This window comes from Oncorhynchus clarkii, chromosome 16 (assembly GCF_045791955.1).
Source record: "Oncorhynchus clarkii lewisi isolate Uvic-CL-2024 chromosome 16, UVic_Ocla_1.0, whole genome shotgun sequence".
Lineage (NCBI taxonomy): Eukaryota > Metazoa > Chordata > Actinopteri > Salmoniformes > Salmonidae > Oncorhynchus > Oncorhynchus clarkii.
This window is the reverse complement of record NC_092162.1, coordinates 50,807,483-50,830,167: the sequence shown is the minus strand read 5'-3', so window position 1 is coordinate 50,830,167 and position 22,685 is coordinate 50,807,483. Positions and strand designations below refer to the sequence as shown.

The 22,685-nt window shown below is 40.5% G+C and overlaps 1 protein-coding gene across 2 annotated transcripts in view; it reads left to right on the top strand.

Moving 5' to 3' along the window:
- Positions 1–11,724, top strand: part of LOC139368663 (ATPase cation transporting 13A2) — a 37,529-nt gene extending 25,805 nt beyond the window's left edge. Inside the window, exons 27-29 of one of the 2 annotated variants that reach the window (XM_071107831.1) lie at positions 5,023–5,174; positions 5,514–5,686; positions 10,710–11,724. In XM_071107831.1, coding sequence (XP_070963932.1) covers positions 5,023–5,174; positions 5,514–5,686; positions 10,710–10,877 — 493 coding nt within the window. In that variant the 3' untranslated portion in view covers positions 10,878–11,724. The remainder of the gene's footprint in view (positions 1–5,022; positions 5,175–5,513; positions 5,687–10,709) is intronic. The other variant, XM_071107830.1, reaches the window with a different exon arrangement.
- Positions 11,725–22,685: the final 10,961 nt, after the last annotated feature.

The following is a 22,685-nucleotide window of genomic DNA, read 5'->3' as shown; positions in this document are numbered from 1 at the left end:
AGACAGAGGCTGTACTGACACAGAAAACTGTAAGATTCAACTGCTGGCTACTCGTCCATTGTATAACCCCAAAACATAAGTGCTTCCCTTAAAGCTGCCTGGATTTAAACAAACATCTTCTCTTTCCAGAAAGAGAAAAGCTCAATTAATAGGGTCAATTTTATTTTTCTTGTCTCCTCGATTATTATAGGCTGCAGTTTTAGCTTCAGATTGTCATAGAGAGGAATCAATATATCCCCATATGCATCAGTCACATCTTTCGCGGGCATTTTAGAGCTTGTTTCTACCATAAGGCATCTCCGAGTTAAGCATAGCTATAGAACGCTTGATATAATCTGGATACGTTTTATGATTTTATTTCGACAGTATTTGGCTATACAGACATCTATGAATAGGATAATTGTGTCTGTCAAACAGGTAGGCTTACCACTTATTTTTTGGAAGATGAAGAAATAGGCTCCAATTATATATGCAATTCTATGTTTATGCCCATAAAAATGTTTGGTGCACGCGTGCACATATAGGAGGTCCCTTACCAGGCAGAAGATAATTTTACTTTAACCTCTGCATTGGGGAGTTACAATGTTGCTATCACTATGCAACCTACTACCTATAGTAGGAAACCGAGTTTCTTAATAATAATATCCCACATGTTATCTTGGCACGACCCCATAATTGTTACAATTACAATAAAAAAGAACACTTTAATATAACATATTTAACATACAGTTGAAGTCGGAAGTTTACATACACCTTAGCCAAATACATTTAAACTCAGTTTTTCACAATTCCTGACATTTAATCCTAGTAAAAATTCCCTGTCTTAGGTCAGTTAGGATCACCACTTTATTGTAAAAATGTGAAATGTCAGAATAATAGTAGAGAGAATTATTTCAGCTTTTATTTATTTCATCACATTCCCAGTGGGTCAAAAGTTGACATACATTCAATTAGTATTTGGTAGCATTGCCTTTATTTTTTTTTTAAACTTGGGTCAAATGTTTAGGGTAGCCTTCCAAAACCTTCCCACAATAAGTTTCCTCCTGACAGAGCTGGTGTAACTGAGTCAGGTTTGTAGGCCTCCTTGCTCGCACACGCTTTTTCAGTTCTGCTTTTCTATAGGATTGAGGTCAGGGCTTTGTGATGGTCACTCCAATACCTTGACTTTGTTGTTCTTAAGCCGTTTTGCTACAACTTTGGACGTATGCTTGGCGTTATTGTCCATTTGGAAGACCCATTTGTGACTGAGCTGACTGATGTCTTGAAATGTTCCTTCAATATATCCACATAATTTTCCTCCCTCATGATGCCATCTATTTTGTGAAGTGCACCAGTCCCTACTGCAGCAAAGCACCCCCACAACATGATGCTGCCACCCCAGTGCTTCACGGTTGGGATGGTGTTCTATGATCTTTGTTCCTATGTGCAGTTGCAAACCGTAGTCTGGCTTTTTAATGGGGGTTTGGAGCAGTGGCTTCTTCCTTGCTAAGCGGCCTTTCAGGTTACGTCGAAATAGGACTAATTTTTACTGTGGATATAGATACTTTTGTACCTGTTTCCTCCAGCATCTTCACAGGGTCCTTTGCTGTTGTTCTGGGATTGATTTGCACTTTTCGCATCAAAGTACTTTCATCTCTAGGAGACAGAACGCGTCTCCTTCCTGAGCAGCATGACGGTTGCGTGGTCCCATGGTGTTTATACTTGCGTACTATTGTTCGTACAGATGAATGTGGTACCTTCAGGCGTTTGGAAATTGTTCCCAAAGATGAACCAGACTTGTGGAGGTCTACAATTTTTAGATTTTCCAATGATGTCAAGCAAAGAGGCACTGAGTTTGAAGGTAGGCCTTGAAATACATCCACAGGTACACCTCCAATTGACTCAAATGATGTCAATTAGTCTATCAGAAGCTTCTAAAGACATGACATTTTCTGGAATTTTCCAAACTTTTTAAAGGCACAGTCAACTTAGTGTATGTTAACTTCTGACCTACTGGAATTGTGATACAGTGAGTTATAAGTGAAATAATCTGTCTGTAAACAGTTGTGTCATGCACAAAGTAGATGCACAAACTACTTGTGTCATGCACAAAGTAGATGTCCTAAGTGACATGCCAAAACTATAGTTTGTTAACAAGAAATGTGTGGAGTGATTGAAAAACAAGTTTTAATGACTCCAACCTAAGTATATGTAATCTTCCGACTTCAACAGTATATATTTTAATATTCCTGTAGAACTGTAAAACAGAGTAAGATCATTTGAGCTTTGGAAACAAGTGCTTTCATAAATGCATGGTGGGCGTTATTTTGCTGGAGCATAAGCTTTATGTCATTGACCCAGCCTTAACGAATTGAGTTTATTTACATATTGAATTTGATTGTCCAACATCCGTTTCAGCATTTATTTATTTTGCCTCCGCTTAATTGGCCTCTTTCCTCTGCTGCATTGCAGTCAGTGATGTTTTTTCTCGGTAGCTGTCCATGGTCCTGAAGTCAAATCATCAGAGTTTGCTTAGACACCAGCCTGATCACCTGCTCCTTCTACCTCTGGAAGCTATCTAGGTGGTCATGCAACTTCTCATGCGAGCTGAGGAGGCGGAAAGCTTCTTCCAGTCCCTGGTTGCATCCCTGACCAGCGTAGATCTCCGTGAATGGCCGGGCCTTTTAGGCTTGTCATTCTCCACTCTGGTGGATGTACATTGCTGCACACTGATACATTTCACCAGCGAATTTCTTTGGTTTAGAGATTGTGCCTCTTTTCTCATTTTTATTTTTATTTTTAATATTTGCTTCCTGATAGTTTTTTTTTCTTAGACATGGTAGCAAATAGTTTAAAATCTCTATAGATGACTTTTAGCTAAAATTATATCCACTAGTAGTAGCTAGCTAACGTTAACAGGCTAGGTTATGCTACTGCCTTAATCACTAATTGTTTGTCACACACAACACCCCCCCAAAAATACAATAATTTAATTGGCAGATTCATTTTTAATATTTCACATTTGGATAATCCCATATAAACATACACATCATCATAGCTACCAATGATAGTGGGAGTGAACTTCTGGAGAAGCGGGAATGGGGTGGGGACGGGAACGGCAGCAACGCTATGTTGGTGGCTGGGGTGCCGCGGGCGGTGTAGTGGCAGCCAATTGTCAAATTGCCAATTGTCAAACTTCCACCCCCGCCTCACGGGTGGCGCAGCGGTTAAGGGCGCTGTACTGCAGCGCCAGCTGCGCCATCAGAGTCCCTGGGTTCGCGCCCAGGCTCTGTCGTAACCGGCCGCGACCGGGAGGTCCGTGGGGCGACGCACAATTGGCCTAGCGTCGTCCGGGTTAGGGAGGGATTGGTCGGTAGGGATCTCCTTGTCTCATCGCGCACCAGCGACTCCTGTGGCGGGCCGGGCGCAGTGCGCGCTAGCCAAGGTTGCCAGGTGCACGGTGTAGCCTCCGAGACATTGGTGCGGCTGGCTTCCGGGTTGGATGCGCGCTGTGTTAAGAAGCAGTACGGCTGGTTGGGTTGTGTATCGGAGGACGCATGACATTCAGCCTTCGTCTCTCCCGAGCCCGTACGGGAGTTGTAGCAATGAGACAAGATAGTAGCTACTACAACAATTGGACACCACGAAATTGGGGAGAAAAAGGGGTAAAAAATAAAATAAATAAATAAAATAAAAACTTCCACCCCAAATTCAAGTGCCGCCATAAGTGTCCGCCTAATGGGAGGGCCGGCCCAGATTGTCATTATCAATGGATGTAAAAACAGACTTTGTTTACTTGCTGTTTGATGCAAAGAGAAAAATACTTTGAGAAGCTCCACAGTGATGGTGAGTTAAGAAAATCAGAAATAGTATCAGATCCCCAAATGGATACTTTTTATAGGCCTACATTTGCACTCAGGCCAGGTAGACTAGTCCTACTTCTATATGCGTAATCAGTTGCGTGTCCTTACTCAAGATTGACAAGAGCACCCCAAACAAAAGTCAATGAATACATTCACAAATGGAATGAAATAAACAAACTTTTCTCACAAGTGTAGCCAAGGTTGTGCACTCTGCAAACAACGTGCCCACTCCGACAATGGCAACGGTAAGACTGTAATAATAATATATTGAATGCATTAACAGAAATAAACCAAACAAACATTGTAGATTAGGAATTAACGGTTAATGTTCTACTGGTGATACTGGTGTGCCATCACCGCGGCCTCCGCAATAGATTCTGACAAGCGTGAATGAGACAGTTGTTGTCTCGTGTGCCATAATTGTTTTTATAAACATTTGCCACTGCTCGACTAAAAACAATCTTTATCGACCAACAACCTATCAATTAAACAATCAACCAGTCGACTAAATGTGGTCAGCCCTAATAATATTAGTAATTAGTGTTGGGGGATCAAAACAGTATCTCAATGTAATTTTTGCCGATTTAAAAATATATATATATATGATACCGACTCCACTTATCGATTCTAAAAATAAAATATTTGTTCTAATAATTGGTAGGTAGTTAACGTTAGCTACCTCTAGTTTAGTCGGCTGTACCTGCTCCAAAACTCGTCCTATAGCTTGTTCTCTATGTTATTATTAAATGGTGAGCCAACATGTTTTTAGCACTTATTTCCATGGCTGGAAATATTTTTAAAACAATTTTTTTCATGGCTCTCTCTTGTCCATCTGAAGCAGACATAGTGTGCAATATGTTTGGAACATAGAATCCCAATAAAATCCTAATACATATTGTATCAGCACCGAAGTATTGTGATGTCCCTGACAAGTCCCAGCCCTATTCTTAATGACACAGAATAATGTTCTGATGTTTTGAGGAGTTCTCATTGTAATAGATCCTTGAGAAGGACCAAAGGAATAATAAGAAGGGTTTTGGGTGTGACTCAGTCACATTGAGGTTTAAAATGATGTATCAAAAACACAGCAGCTCAATGACTTTCAACAAATGCAGTGCATTGTGGGGGAATGTCTAGGTAAATTAATATGAATGATTCCTCTCTTCATCCATCCTTTCAGGTTTGTTCCTCTCAATTCAACAATGTCAGGAGCAGCGAACCTGCCCAACCTTGAGGACACCAGTGTGTTTGACCTGTCAGGGTACCAGTACATCATCATGGCGGTGGTGGTGACTAAAGGATACCCCTACAAGAGACCTCTGTACTACAACGGTGAGGCACCAACCAAGGTGCTCCAGACATATCACATCATTCTTTGTGGGGTTCGGTAATGTTGTATGAACGTGCTTTGCAAATCAAAGCCACAAAAAAAGCACCTGTTGCTGGGTCTCCTTTCCCCTCCTTGACGTTCATTCAGTGTGCTGTAACGGATAGTTTACTTGATTGGTCAATTTAAAAAGTGGTTTTAAATCCACTTAACCAATGTTGAGGTACTTAACCATCTGACACTTAGATTTGAGTGAACTATCCCTTTAAGCAGTAAACTCTGATAATCACAGTAGCTGCCAAGGTCTCTTACATGATGCCCATCTTTTCTCTCTCTCCTAACAGTGGTTTTTGTGTGTGTGCTGCTGGTCTTGTTCGCTCTGATGAGTTGGCTGGTGCTAGCTCCCGTGCCTTTCCTGCGCAAGCTGCTGAAGCTTTACTACATCCCTGATATGAACTTCAAAATCCTGCTGGTGGCCCTGGCCGCACTCAACTTTGTCTTCTGCTTCCTATTGGAGGTAATGTATGCAGAGCCAACTCTAGGGCCCTGTTCTAAAAATTGTCCTTCCTTCCTTGAGGTAATCTCATGTTAGGATTCAGCGCTTAGTGAGTATGGTTACATGCACACAATAATGCGATTTATTGTGGATCGTCAGATTAATATAATAGTTTTATTAAAACACTTACGAACGATTTCCCCAAAAATCCTGTTTACATGGACACATCTGAAATCAGGCTACTTGATGGCACTCTGATAAATTCAGAGAAATCGGCAATCAAAATAAACTTCCTACCACATTGACCATGTTATTTTTCGGAAGCACATTTTATTTTGAGTTTGGACATATAAAATGTGAATGTGAAAACTACTTCAAAGAGGCATACATTCAGTTGTTCCGAACTCACTTCACTTGTGCAAAAGCGGGAGACTCACTCGGCTGGAGCTAGCACATGCGCAGGCCAAATACACTGCAGCAAGACCGATTTTAAGGTGTTTACTTGTCCTAATAATTAGACATTTGCTTAGAAAACCAGGGGCCTCTTTTATCAATATTGCGTAGAAACTATTCTAAAATACTACTTAAGAACAGAATAGAGAATATTCATAACATAGGAAAAAGTGTGATGTGGTTTTGGAAAACGATATCTGATGAGCCGATCTGTACTTTCTACAACAAATAAATCCCACCCGTCTCCAAAAACCGCACTCTCTGCGAAATGCAGTGTGTGCCAAATCTAATACAAATTTCCCATTATCGCAGTCTTTTATAGTATTTCAACAGCGGTTTCATTTTCACACGTGCCTCTAATTGAACAAATTACTGTACTTTATATGGATTGTTATTAGGGCTGTCCAACAAACAAAAAAATATTGGTTCACCGGAAGGGCATTCTTTTGAACATTTGATTTGTTTAAAAAAAAATATATATATTTTTTTTTATAGAATCAACTATATATGCATTGAGCTTGTCTGATGCTTTAAGCATACTGTTTGATGAAGTAAGACACAAATTACCCAGAACATTAAGGAAGTTATATACAATTTAAAATACGACATGACATTACATTTTTGTATTTATTAGGGATCCCCATTAGCTACTCTTCCAGGGGTCCAAACACATTAAGGCACTTACATCACATAACATTATTATACCACTACATATCTACAATGTATGTGTGTGTAGAGTGTGTGCTAGTGCTTGTGTGCGTATGCGTGTGTCCGTGTGTACCTGTGTGTATCTTCACAGTCCCCGTTGTTCCATAAGGTGTATTTTTACCTGTTTAAAAAAGAAAATGATTCTACTGCTTGCATCAGTTACCTGATGTGGAATAGAGTTCCATGTAGCCATGGCTCTATGTAGTACTGTGTGCCCCCCATAGTCTGTTCTGGACTTGGGGATTGTGAAGAGACCTCTGGTGGCATGTCTTGTGTGGTATGCATGGGTGTCCGAGCTGTGTGCTAGTAGTTTAAACAAACAGCTCGGTACATTCAGCTTGTCAACACGTCTTACAAAAACAAGTAGTGACGAAGTCAATCTCTCTTCCACTTTGAGTCATGATAGATTATTATAGACGTATTATTAATGTTCGCTCCCTGTGTACTTTTCCTAAGTCCCTCTTTGTGGCATCTGACCACACTACTAAACAGTAGTCCAGGTTTGACAAAATTAGGGCCTGTAGGACCTGCCTTGTTTATAGTGTTGTTAAGAAGGCAGAGCAGCGCTTTATTATGGACAAACTTCTCCACATCTAAGATACTGTTGTATCAATATGTTTTGACCATGACAGTTTACTATCCAGGGTAACTCCAAGCAGTTTAGTCACCTCAACTTCCTAAATTACCACATTTATTATAAGATTTAGGTTTTAGTGAATGATTTGTCCCAAATACAATGTTTTTCGTTGGAAATATTTAGGAAAAATGAATTCCTTGCCACCCATTCTGAAACTAACTGCAGCTTTTTGTTAAATGTTGCCGTGATTTCACTCTGTAGTAGCTGACGTGTATAGTATTGAGTCATCCGCATACATAGACACACTGGCTTTACTCAAGGCCAGTTGCATGTCATTAGTAAAGATTGAAAAAAGTAAGGGGCCTGATTCTACCAGGATTATGTTGGAGATGCTTCCATTAAAGAACGCCCTCTGTGTTATATTAGACTGTTAACTCTTTATCCACAATATGGCATGGGGTGTAAAGCCATAAAACATATGCTTTTCCATCAGCAGACTATGATCGATAATGTCAAAAGCCGCAAAAACACTCCCTCAATCTTTCTCTCAGCCAATCATCAGTCATTTGTGTAAGCGCTGTGCTTGTTGAGTGTCCTCCCTATAAGCGTGCTGAAAGTCTGTTGTCAATTTGTTTACAGTAAAATAGTATTGTGTCTGGTCAAACACCATTTTTTTCAAAAGTTTATTACGGGTTGGTAAAAGGCTTATTGGTCGCCTATTTGAGCCAGTAAAGGGGGCTTTACTATTCATGGTTATCGGAATTACTTTTGCTCCCCTCCAGGCCTAAGGACACACTTTCTTATAGGCTTAGATTGAAGATATGGCAAATAGGAGTGGCAATATCAGCCGCTATTATCCTCAGTAATTTCCCATCCAAGTTGTTAGATCCCAGTGGCTTGTCGTTGTTGATAGATAAACAATAATTTAACTTCTTCCACACTCACTTTTATGGAGTTCAAAATTACAATGCTTGTCTTTTTCATAATTTGATCAGTTATACTTGGCCCCCCCAAAAATGAAATGCTAATGTGGCTATCATAAAGAACTACAAATGCCATGTTGGTCTGGACGAGACTGCCGAATCGAGGCAAAGGTAAGAATCTCTGGATTAACTATCTAATGTTACCTAAATGTAGTAATGAATAAATTGGCAAAATGTCTTTAAATTGACAATTCTGTGAATGGTCTTGTGCAAGTTATGTATTTTTGTTTACTTTGATGCTCATTAGCATTTTCGAATCAATGTAAATAGAGCCAAATATATTGACATAAGTCGATAGACACTGCCACGGTGAGCCTACATGAAACACTGCCCTTATTTTAAGTCTTTCTAAAAAACAATTAGAACCATTTCCCTGTTTGACAGCTAGGTTTTATGCGTATTATGACACACACCTCCACTGTGGGGCTCTATAAGCTAAACAAGGAGTCAGCAAAGTTTTTTTTCTCATGTGAAATGTCAATTTCTCTTGCCAGTTATGGTTTTCATATGCACAGTTTAATTTAAATGTATAATGTCTTCGCATCTTAAAATCATTGTCATGTGGTTATCTAAATGAAAATGATAAAAGTAACTTCTATTGCCAACTATGTAAAAATTGCCTATAAAGCAAACAAATACGATCATTGCAGCCTGTAATTATAAAATATCCTGATAAAAATAAATATCCTATAAATCACATTGGCTATGCATGGCCCTGTCTGCAACGAACTTGAAATGTTGTTTCAGCTATTTTGGGCCGAAGGATCAGAGAATTACATTTTTCCCTTTCACGCTGAGTGGTTATCGAAAAGGAGAGAACTGTAAAGATTTTTCAAATGCATTGAGGACCTATTGTCATTCTCAATGGATATAAAAACGGACTTTGTTTGCTTGCCGTTTGAGGTAAAGAAAACATTAGCCTACTTTGAAAAGCTCCACAGCTCATTAGTGGTAGTGCGTTAAGCCAATCAGAAATACTATCAGATCCCCAAATGGAAACATCTATATGCATACATTTGCGAGCATATAGGCCTACTTCTACCTGATTGTGAACGTCCTTACTCAACATTGACAGGAGCACTCCAAACAAAGACTGACTAAGTTGACTTGTTTCTCAAAAGTGTAGCATAGCAGAGCACACAACCTAACAATATAATAATATATTGAATGCATTAACAGAAATTACCGTAGACAAACAAACAGATTAGGAATTAACAGTAAATATACTACTGGTGATATGTAATGGGGAATTGATAGATGCAAACAATTCACACAACGATGTGATGAAACAATGAATGTACACAAATTGTCGGGAGAGCGCGGATTCTGGAGAGAGAGGTGCTTAGTGCATTTTAGCCACACTACACTTCTTCTTGTACTGTGCCATCCCCGTGGCCTCCACAATGGATTAAAGACAATTTATGCTTGAGACGTAAATATGGTTGGTGGCTTCGTTGGTGTGACGCAATTGCGGAACCTCTGGAGGCCAAATCAAGGCGGAGGGCTCCTTATAGCCCCGCATTGACATGATTGGTTGATGGTAGGTGTGGTGTGGGAGGTCCTGTATGAACACGAACTCACTTCTTTGACAATAGCTCTACTCCGCGATGTGCAAAATGTATGTTTGCTCAGACTTCTGCGGAGGCCTCATCACAGTAAATGCTGCACGGCCACTGCAGATGTCAAATTGACCATGCAGAGCCTTTGTCTCAGTCTCCGCTATGGATTAGTTCACAAAGATGGGTGCAAATAAGACAGGTCTCCCGTGTGCCATGAAAAAAAATATATTTGCTTGGTCAACTGACCAGTCGACTATTTGGGTTCAGCCCTAATTATTATCGTAGCAAATCCACTGTGGTCAAATTATGTGATATAGCCTGACCAGATACAGTATGTTGCATGAATTCACAATGTAAATGCAATGAAGTAGAAAAAATGTATATTATTACTCACAATTTCACACATTTTCCCCATTCTACGCTTGACAAATAGTTCCCTTATTCCACCACTTGGCACTGTGCCTACGCATGGCTGTGCGTGAAATGTATGCACACAAGCAAATGTTCATATTGATAAATCACATTTTGTGTGGAAATGATTCCAGACATGGTTTACGCAGATTTGTGCCAACGCATGATTGATAAGAGACCCCATATGCTTACTTTGAACTTGACCTTAAGCCAATTAAGATAAGCAGAGTAAGGTGTTTACGTGACTATTGCATAATCTGCATACTGCCATAATCAGTTTAATATCAAATTATTACTATGCATTTAAACGTACTCAATGACTGTGTGACTATATCCTACTGGCTCTCCTGTAGATGCTGATAGACCGAGGTATGCTGAACTGCCTGCGTCTGCTCCGAGGGAGGCGCCAGTCCAAGAAGCAGTACAAGCGCCTAGACGTCCTCCTGTCAGATTCTCCCTCCTGGCCCCCCCTGGACCAACCACTAGTCCCTTCCCAGTGCACAGTCATTGGCCTGAGCTAGCATCAGCCTCTCCTCCCATTGCACAATATTGAGAGATTTGATTATCTGGCCCAGGTTGCCTCGGTGGGAGGAATCTAAACCGATAGCATTCGTTTTGGAACCCTGCTGCCTCCTGGGGATGAGTCAGCCAAGAGCCCAGCTCTGTCCGATGGCGAAGTCGGCTCTAAACAAAAGTGATGTAGGTGAAGTAATGAGTAGGATTCTGTGTTCACATGTAAAAGTGATAGCTTTAGATTAACGCTTTCTGTCTTCCCAATGAAAGTTAGAAAATTCTAACATTTTATCGATAAACCATGCTCCATTGTTGACATGACCGAGCGGTGCAGATTACTCTTCAATTTGATAAAGGCGCTCCTCCCTCACTGCTTTCGCCCATTTACATCACAAGCCATAGACCGGTGAACCGTGGTTCATTTTAATCGAACTCTCTCAATATTTCCCCAGCCAAAGAGTGCCTAGGATCTGAGCCACATCCACAATGTCGCAGTGAGGACAGTGAACAAACCTCTGAAGTCTGTTTCACACATTTTTCCTTTTCAACAGCAGTGTGAAGTACAATACTGTGCCAATGGGCTGCCGAGTGGTGCAAGGCACTGCATCTCAGTGTTAGGTGTCACTACAGACCCTGGTTCGATTCCAGGCTGTATCACAACTGGCCGTGATTGGGAGTCCCATAGGGCGGCGCACAATTGGCCCAGCGTTGTCCGGGGTAGGCCATCATTGTAAATTAGAATTTGTTCTTAACTGATTTGCCAAGTTAAATAAAATAAATACCAGCCAGTGATATAAGATTATGAAAAGCTCAAATGTTCAATAGTATTAGGAATAAAACTATTTTTTAAATGTCCTTGTCAGGTTGTATTAATGTTTCTCAGAGGTAGGTGGTTGCAACACTTTAGAGAAAAGTGAAATGTGGATTAGAGAGCTAATTTGATCCCATCAATGTGTTCAATACGGGGACACCAATGGACAACAAATGTGGATGCTATACAGTGGGGCAAAAAATATTTAGTCAGCCACCAATTGTGCAAGTTCTCCCACTTAAAAAGATGAGAGAGGCCTCTAATTTTCATCATAGGTACACTTCAACTATGACAGACAAAATTAGAAAAAAAAATCACATTGTAGGATTTTTTATGAATTTATTTGCAAATTATGGTGGAAAATAAGTATTTGGTCAATAACAAAAGTTTATCTCAATACTTTGTTATATACCTTTTGTTGGCAATGACAGAGGTCAAAACGTTTTCTGTAAGTCTTCACAAGGTTTTCACACACTGTTGCTGGTATTTTGGCCCATTCCTCCATGCAGATCTCCTCTAGAGCAGTGATGTTTTGGGGCTGTTGCTGGGCAATACGGACTTTCAACTCCCTCCAAAGATTTTCTATGGGGGTTGAGATCTGGAGACTGGCTAGGCCACTCCAGGACATTGAAATGCTTCTTACGAAGCCACTCCTTCGTTGCCCGGGCGGTGTGTTTGGGATCATGAGGTTTTCACTCAAAATCTCACGATACATGGCCCCATTCATTATTTTCTTTACACGGATCAGTCGTCCTGGTCCCTTTGCAGAAAAACAGACCCAAAGCATGATGTTTCCACCCCCATGCTTCACAGTAGGTATGGTGTTCTTTGGATGCAACTCAGCATTCTTTGTCCTCCAAACACGACGAGTTGAGTTTTTACCAAAAAAGTTATATTTTGGTTTCATCTGACCATATGACATTCTCCCAATCTTCTTCTGGATCATCCAAATGCTCTCTAGCAAACTTCAGACGGGCCTGGACATGTACTGGCTTAAGCAGGGGGACACGTCTGGCACTGCAGGATTTGAGTCCCTGGCAGCGTAGTGTGTTACTGATGGTAGGCTTTGTTACTTTGGTCCCAGCTCTCTGCAGGTCATTCACTAGGTCCCCCCGTGAGGTTCTGGTATTTTTGCTCACCGTTCTTGTGATCATTTTGACCCCACGGGGTGAGATCTTGCGTGGAGCCCCAGATCGAGGGAGATTATCAGTGGTCTTGTATGTCTTCCATTTCCGAATATTTGCTCCCACAGTTGATTTCTTCAAACCAAGCTGCTTACCTATTGCAGATTCAGTCTTCCCAGCCTGGTGCAGGTCTACAATTTTGTTTCTGGTGTCCTTTGACAGCTCTTTGGTCTTGGCCATAGTGGAGTTTGGAGTGTGACTGTTTGAGGTTGTGGACAGGTGTCTTTTATACTGATAACAAGTTCAAACAGGTGCCATTAATACAGGTAACAAGTGGAGGACAGAGTAGCCTCTTAAAGAAGAAGTTACAGGTCTGTGAGAGCCAGAAATCTTGCTTGTTTGTAGGTGACCAAATACTTATTTTCCACCATAATTTCCAAATAAATTCATTAAAAATCCTACAATGTGATTTTCTGGATTTTTTTTCTTCTAATTTTGTCTGTCATAGTTGAAATGTACCTATGATGAAAATTAAAGGCCTCTCATCTTTTTAAGTGGGAGAACTTGCACAATTAGTGGCTGACTAAATACTTTTTTGCCCCACTGTACGTATCATTTCTGTGGTGAAATCAATATCTCTCTAAAATGTCATGGCCATTTTGAGATATAAAAGAAACGCAGTAGATTTTTTAATATATATTTTTTATAAATAATTTTAATTAAATGGTAAAATTTACCGGCAGTTTTGTTCTCACTCAGAGCTTCACAAATCACCCTGTTGATCCTGTCTCCCCCTCTTAGTGCGGACAGAGGACTTTCAGAAAAACCTTAATATCCAGGGTTACCCTCTGCCATGTAAAGCTTTCACAACCAACATCGGATGAAAACTGAATAGTCAGTTGGGAGGTGATGTTACTGAACACTAGGTGAATGGTTGATAGATACAGTACTATGAAAAAGTATTTTCCCCTTTAATTTGCTCTACTTTTGAATAGAGAATCAGAAAGGGGGCAAATACTTTTTCACATTTCTATCTGAAGCAGTAATGTTAGAGGCAACTGGACTCACCTGAGTTCTTTGGAATAGTGTGCTGATATTCCTCCCATTCAAATATCATCATGGCATACTGAAGAGGCCAGAGGCTGACCACCTGACAGACTTGGGCTGACGCTCATGGATTCCTTTCATTCCAAACATACATTAGTTTAACATTTGGGCACACTTTCAAATATCGGTGTAGCATTAAGTTTAAAGTAGGTACTCACTAAAGCTTTTATGGACATCAGTTTTTTTGCACTCGATCCCTCCCCAAAATACAGTCTGACATTGCACCCAAGTTCCTACTTCAGTGAAGTACATTAGAAGAAATGAACGCAGTTGACAGTGTGTGTGTGTATATATGATTAATCGATACGTATGCTACGAGGCTGGTAAAGTTGTATCGCACTTAACGTTACAGTGCTGGTCATAAAAAAGCAAGCTAGCTCATGGATGCAAACAATGTAGTTCTTCCCCCAAAACATAGCAAAACGACTATCTGTTTCAGTACTGTAGCTATAGTTAGCATCTAAAAATAGCCCTAATTTATAAGACAGTTCTTATTTGATTAATGGTGTTCGGACCCATCTGAAGCTAGCCACAATAGTGGACTTTCCGGTTAGCCTTCAACATAAAAGTATGGCATAATTCTACTATTCATATTCATTTGCATCACTGTCATGCAAACAGCAAATTCCACTATTGTGTCTAATCCTTATTGTGGCTATCTTCATAACCCGGTCCGGTCGAGCCTCTAGTCAGATGAAGCTAGCTGGCTGCTTATAACGTTATCTTTTGGCAACAGGGTTCAGTAGCTGCCTATGTATTTTCATGAACTGAAGTTCAGTTTCAATAGGCGAACAACAAGTGGCTACCTAGCTAATACTTACAAGAATTCCTAAATCATTGCAAAGAGTAATGAAAATGACTGCAGTTTCTACTGGTCATTGTTTTCAGTCTGGTTGTATTCGTGCTAGCTATCCCACAAGTTGCGGTCGAACAAATTAAGCTTTATTACTAACGCGGTATTGTAAACACATCGTTTGTGGCCGGTGTTTGCAGACTTATTTAATACAACTTTGACAGTGCAACTGTATTTTTGACACATAAAGACCCAAACGGAGTTCCATAGTATGTATGTCGTGAAGCTAATTGCAGTGACGCCATTACTGTGCAACTCCGGTAGGGCAACATCTGAAAAATAGCCACTTGGTAGTGTGTACCAGTGCTCGACCAGTTGGCAAAAGCCAACATCACCCATGACAGTGAACGGTTGATTGTCAAGGGCAATGAATTCCATTATCGTGGCTTTAATGAATTTCGCCTTGGAGTTGTCTCGCTGAAATTCTTACACTTTCCAATGACTGCTCGACTTATTGACTGCTCGCTCGATCCACACAGCAGACATTGTGGGCTATGTTAGGAATGCTGTGCAGCGCCAAATTTTACGTGGCATCATAATGTCATGTACCTACGTTTATATAGGGTATATGCACGGTAGCGTTGACATCAGTTTTTAACATTGGCTTTAAACTAGACATCGGGCTGATACTGATGTTGGCATTTTTAGCTAATGGCCCGTTACGATATGTGCACCCCTAGTCCTGAGCAACAGGCAGTTAGATTTGGGTAAGTAATTTTAGGCGAAAATTGAGAAAAAGGGTTGGATCGTTAACAAGCTTTGTCGTATGTTTTTTAAATGATTGACCTCAATCCATATACTAAGGTATTTGTATGCAGGGACTCGTTCGATTATAGAACCATCCGATGAGTAAAGATGTAATCCATCTGAGACAATCTTATGAAGACTTAAACAACATGTATCTAGTTTTGCCCATATTAAGTATGAGTTTTAAGTCAAAGGGCTTCCTGCAAAACTGGAAAATCGGATTGTAGCTTTGTCACAGCAGTCTGGGAAATTGCATACATAATAGTATAATCCGCTTATAGATGAAGATTAGAATTAATATATTGACCAATAAAATGTATATAAATAGTGAAAAGAAAGGTCTTAGTATCGATCCCTGCGGAACACCTTTATGTACTTCAAGAAATTCAGACTTAACCCCATCAATCACGATGGCCTGAGTTTTGTCACTAAGATAATCATGAAACCATGAACAGGCCTGAGCTCTGATGCCTATCAAGGACAACTTATTCAATAAAATAGCATGGTCAACAGTATCAAAAGCTATTGACAGGTCCACAAACAAAGCAAACAAATGTCATTTTAGTGTCTAAAGCATTGACAAGAACATTAACAACTAAAGTGGTTGCTGTAATAGTGATGTGCCCAGGCCTAAACCCTGATTGGTTTACATTCAAAATTCATTTATCAGATAAAGAGCAAAGTTGTAAATTTACCAAGGATTTGAGAATCTTAGCTAGCCAATGAAGCCTTGAAAGGGGGCAAGAACGCAATCCAGACCAAACACAGGAAAAGAACCAGAGTCACACAGCAGGCCTATTATTGGTTATTTGACTATGAGTATTTGATGAAATACAGCATCATAACTTTATCTCTGAAACATTGAGTATAGCAGCACATTTATGAGCATATCTTATGCAGATTAGTGGAGACGGGGCTATACCGGGGTTATAGGCTACTGAATAGCAAAAGTAATATGAAGATCGGGACACAAGTGAAGCTTCATTATATAGATTATTTAACATTAGCATTTTTGTACAATAAAGAAATTGTACAAAAACTTTTTTACATTTGGCAATCTGAAACCAACCAGACCAGATTAAAAAAATACAATGTAACAAATAACCGAACTGCACCCCAAAACTGTGTGAAAACGCCCTAAGTCATACATCTGACTTCCCCTTTCCCTCCCGAGCAACCATTTCGAGTTTCTTTTTTACGTCTTCCGCATCCATTATGCTGTCACGTGCTATGGTGTTGGAGCCTGTAAAAACAAATTTATTGCTGTGATTATGCTATAGGTCAGGCCCTATTGGTCACGTGCATGCGATGCATACGTGTCACGTAAAGAGAGCAAGGGTTGAGGGAAAATGGAATGTTTTTTCTAAACAAATGAGGGATGTTGGTATCAGAACTTTTCAGTCAGAGAAACAACAAGTAAGAAACTAGAAATGGATGAAATTATGTTGTAGCTTTAGCACCACAGACAGCGCAATAAACACTGTTGCTGTGCTGTGGTGCCTGGTTACTCTAGCAGGGAGGCGAGAAAGACAACGTGCGCTAGTCACAGGCACTCGCTGTGTTTATTTTTTTTAAACAGAGCGGTAAGTCTGAGCCCGGTCCGGTCCAAATCAATTGCCATCGAGCTCCCGCTGGGCTGCCCTCTGTGTCATTGTGTCTTAATTATTTAATCAAACAGTGCGCTTAAAGCATGAGACAAGCTCAATAGTTAGTGTTGATTTTATTAATACACATAGGGTGTGTTTATATAGGGAAAAATAGAAGTCAAACAATTGACTCTCAGTTGACCAATATTTTATTTTTTTGCGGGGACAGCCCTACACATGTTTATATAGATTGGTATCGATTAAGTGACTAGCACTTAGGCAACTGGTCAGTAGGTCGATCAGATTTCAACCAAAAAACAGATATCAACCAAAATGTGATTTGCTTATAAGACGTCCCGACCAGATTTCAACCATAAAAAATGTCTTTATCATGTTGTATAGATGTTTTGGTTGTTTGGCAACAAAACCACTGTGTGCAACTATGTGGCAAAACAGACATGCATCCAGAATCGCGCACATGTTGATTTTTGTGCTCCACACCAGATGTGATAAGGACACAAAGGTTTAATATCAAAATGAACTCTAAACGAACTAAACTCAGCAACAACAAAAAAACGTCCCTTTTTCAGGACAGTCTTTCAAAGATAGTTCGTAAAAATCCAAATAACTTCACAAATCTTCATTGTAAAGGGTTTAAACACTGTTTCCCATGCTTGTTCAATGAGCCATAAACAATTAATGAACATGTACCTGTGGAATGGTCATTAAGACACTAACAGCATACAGACTGTAGGCAATTAAGGTCACAGTTATGAAAACGTAGGACACTAAAGAGCACTTTCTACTGACTCTGAAAAACACCAAAAGAAAGATGCCCAGGGTCCCTGCTCATCTCCATGAACATGCCTTAGGCATGCTGCAAGGAGGCATGAGGACTGCAGATGTGGACAGGGCAATAAATTGCAATGTCCGTACTGTGAGACGCCTAAGACAGCGTTACAGGGAGTGCTCAGACAGGATGGCAACAACAACTGCCCGAGTTCCACCAGGAACACACAATCCCTCCATCAGTGCTGAGACTGTCCGCAATAGGCTGAGAGAGGCTGGACTGAGGGCTTGTCGGCATGTTGTAAAGCAGGTCCTCACCAGACATCACCGGCAACAATGTCGCCTATGGGCACAAACCCACTGTTGCTGGACCAGACAGGACTAGCAAAAAGTGCTCTTCACTGACGAGTCGCGCATCATCAGACTGAGCTTGTTGTCATTGCAGGCAATCTCAAAGCTGTGTGTTTACAGGGAATACATCATCCTCCCTCATGTGGTACCCTTCCTGCAGGCTCATCCTGACATGACCCTCCAGCATGACAATGCCACCAGACACTGCTCATTCTGTGCGTGATTTCCTGCAAGACAGGAATGTCAGTGTTCTGCCATAGCCCACGAAGAGCCCGGATCTCAATCCCATTGAGCACGTCTGGGACCTGTTGGATCGGAAGGTGAGGGCTAGGGCCATTCCCCTCAGAAATGTCTGGGAACTTGCAGGTGCCTTGGTGGAAGAGTGGGGTAACATCTCACAGCAAGAACTGGCAAATCTGGTGCAGTCCATGAGGCGAAGATGCACTGCAGTACTTAATGCAGCTGGTGGCCACACCAGATACTGACTGTTACTTTTGATTTTGAACCCCCCTTTGTTCAGGGACACATTATTCAATTTCTGTTCGTCACATGTCTGTGGAACTTGTTCAGTTTATGTCTCACTTGTTGAATCTTATGGTCATACAAATATTTACATATGATAAGTTTGCTGAAAATAAATGCAGTTGACAGTGAGGATGTTTATTTTTTGCTGACTTTATATTGAGTTGAGGACAGGTCGAAACACATGAAACACTCATGGACATTTAGCTAGCTAGCTTGCTGTTGTTAGCTAATTTGTCCAGGGATATAAACATTGGGTTGTTATTTTATCTGAAATGCACAAGATCCTTTTTTCTGGATCTTTGTATAATTTTTACCCATTTTGAGTCACAAAATTGTGTGTTCTCTCCTCAGACAACTAATCCACAGATAAGGGGACATCTACTTCGTTTCTAGTAATCTCTCCTTCGGGCTTCTTCTTCTTTGGACTTTACATATGGTGGTTGGCAACCAACTTTAAGGTGCATCTCCACCACCCACTGGACTGGGGAGTACCTCAATTCATCTTTCCATCCCCCACATGGGTATACGCTCCTAAAAACCAATGAAGTGATGGGAGAGGCAGGACTTGCTTCTCGTCAAGCGTCAAAAATAGAACCAAATTCTATATTAGCGCCTGGCTGAGCAGACGCGCGTGAGCAGTTTAGATTAAATTATTGAATAACTTCTAAGGGATCGGTGACCCTACCCCCCACGGGACGACTGAGCTAACGTGCACTAATGTGATTAGCATGAGGTTGTAAGTAACAAGAACATTTCCCGGGACATAGACATACCTGATATGGGCAGAAAGCTTCAATTCTTGTTAATCTAATTGCACTGTCCAATTTACAGTAGCTATTACAGTGAAGGAATACCATGCTATTGTTTGAGGAGAGTGCACAGTTATGAACTTAAATGTATTAATAAATCAATTAGGAACATTTGGGCAGTCTTGATACAATATTTTGAACAGAAATGCAATGGTTCATTGAATCAGTCTAAAACTTTGCACATACACTGCTGCCATCTAGTGGCCAAGATGCGCCTAACTTGGAATATTACATTTTGGCCTTTCTCTTGCATTTCAAAGATGATGGAGCAAAAACAAAACAATAAAACTCACGTTTTTTTCTTGGTATTATCTTTTAGCAGATCTAATGTGTTATTCTCCTAAATTAATTTCACATTTCCACAAACTTCAGTGTTTCCTTTCAAATGGTATCAAGAATATGCATATCCTTGCTTCAGGTCCTGAGCTACAGGCAGTTAGATTTGGGTATGTCATTTTAGGTAAAAATTGAAAAAAAGGGTCCGATCCTTAAGAGTATAAAATGTATGTGTACATTTATTTTGCAACACTCGCGAACGCAATGTGGGCAGTGTGGTCAGCATGTTAGATTGCTGACATTAATTGACCTAATTAGTCAAAACATCTGAAAACAAGACATGGTATCAAAAACAGGATTAAACTAGCTGAAACAAGTCAATAACAATTTCCCACAATGCAATTTCTTGTCATTGCTTGTAGCAATCTGGCCAACCCTAATCACTACTCACAGACTAATGCTTCATTGAAGCGTGTGCATCGTTTGTGACATTGTCAGCTAACCTAAATATGCCCACAGAGTCATCCATCATAGTCTTCCCAGACTTGAAGTGCACATAAAATCAAATTTATTTATATAGCCCTTCTTACATCAGCTGATATCTCAAAATGCTGTACAGAAGCCCAGCCTAAAACCCCAAACAGCAAGCAATGCAGGTGTAGAAGCACAGTGGCTAGGAAAAACTCCCTAGAAAGGTTAAAACTTAGGAAGAAACCTAGAGAGGAACCAGGCAATGAGGGGCCATCCCTCTTCTGGCAGTGCCAGGTGGAGATTATAACAGAACATGGCCAAGATGTTCAAATGTTCATAAATGACCAGCATGCTCAAATAATAATAATCACAGTAGTTGTTGAGGGTGCAACAAGTCAGCACCTCAGGAGTAAATGTCAGTTGGCTTTTCATAGCCGATCATTAAGAGTATCTCTACCGCTCCTGCTGTCTCTAGAGAGTTGAAAACAGCAGGTCTGGGACAGGTAGCACGTCCAGTGAACAGGTCAGGGTTCCATAGCCGCAGGCAGAACAGTTGGAACTGGAGCAGCAGCACGGCCAGGTGGACTGGGGACAGCAAGGAGTCATCAGGCCAGGTAGTCCTGAGGCATGGTCCTAGGGCTCAGGTCCTCTGAGAGAGAGAGAAAGAAAGAAAGAAATAATTAGAGACAGCATACTTAAATTCACACAGGACACCGGATAAGACAGGAGAAGTGCTCCAGATATAACAGACTGACCCTAGCCCCCCGACACATGAACTACTGCAGCATAAATACTGGAGGCTGAGACAGGAGGGGTCAGGAGACACTGTGGCCCCATCCGATGATACCCCCGGACAGGGCCAAACAGGCAGGATATAACCCCACCCACTTTGCCAATAGCATTAGGCCTATGTCTACATAAATGGCTTAGCACCCCAGTGTTGAAGAAAATGTGTTTTTAATTAAAATCATTTAAGTTGATATTTACAGTTAAAATATATATAAATACTGTAATTTAATTCATTGCTGACAATTTTGGGGATTTTCTGGCCCGGAAAATTAGGCTACTTGTGTTTCCATACTGTAAAATCTTCGACGTACTGTCACCCATTGGCGGTATTATTCCTTACGTCATAATTATGGAATATTACCACCATCTGGCGGCAGTCGGGCTAGTAAAATATTTTATGAACAGCGCTGACAATAACCCTTTTCACGGCTTTCTGCCTGACATCCTCATGAAGACAGTTGGCAATAATTGTAACATTTGGAGAGATCTCGAGTACATTTAAGTACAGCTACAGCATAGGCAACCTCAACAGACCAATATAGTCACATATCATTAATCTTAGCTCTCTGATAGGTAGGAAAGCCCGACAATCAAAGACACCAAACAAGGATGGTAGACAAAGATCAAACTAAGTTAAGAGGCAAGCCACACTTGTTTTGAACAACTAAGAAACTGTCTTTTCAAGAATAACCATTTGACATAGACTACTGGTTATAAACTACATGCATAAATCTGTCGTTGGCTATTTTATTGCTATAGTATATGCTCAATGCAAGCTTGTGCTGATTTGTAGACTACAGAAAGTACAGTAGGGGAGAGTGGGGTAAGTTGAGCCAAAGGGGTAAATTGAACTTGAGCCTCCCTTATTTCTAGGAAACCACACATAAAATGTATTATTTATCAGTGAAGGAAGAAGCATGAAAAAAGTGGTAAGCAAGTTAGGTAAAAAAATAAGAAGATTTTGACCAAGTCAAATTAATTTGTGTTAGAGGTATCGTGATGCTTGTATCTAAACCAAAGTAGTTCATTTTAAGATTGTTCTATGCACCAGTTGGTGGTCTCTATAAGCTTCAATATGAGGTCCTAAACCTAGCATTAAAGTGCATCATTGTGGTTGTGTGGGCTAATATAGTCAAAATGTTTGCCATTGGGTAAGTTGAGCCAATGGCCATGGGTTAAATTGAGCCAGTGTTTGAGACAATGGCCAGTTAAGAAAATTCAAATGTTGTCTTCCCAAGTGTAACGCAAGTATTATTGCTGGGATATGAGGTAACAGGACCTGGCCTATGTTAGGTGTTTAAAAAAGTACAAAGTGTTTGGTAGTTGTCAAGCCTGTGTTAAAAGATGCTTAATAAAATGATTAAAAGACAACAACAAAAATTGTGATTGTGAATATTGTGTTTGGGAAATAAAGATTAGACATGGTTTTAAAAAGTAGTGGTAATATTTTATTCTGCACAAAAATGTGTAGGTTGCTTAACTTACACTGTCCCGCGGCTCAACTTACCACATTCCTGGGGTAAGTTGTGCCAAGAGGCCACTTTATATGGACAAGCTATGTTTTCAAAACTGTATAAT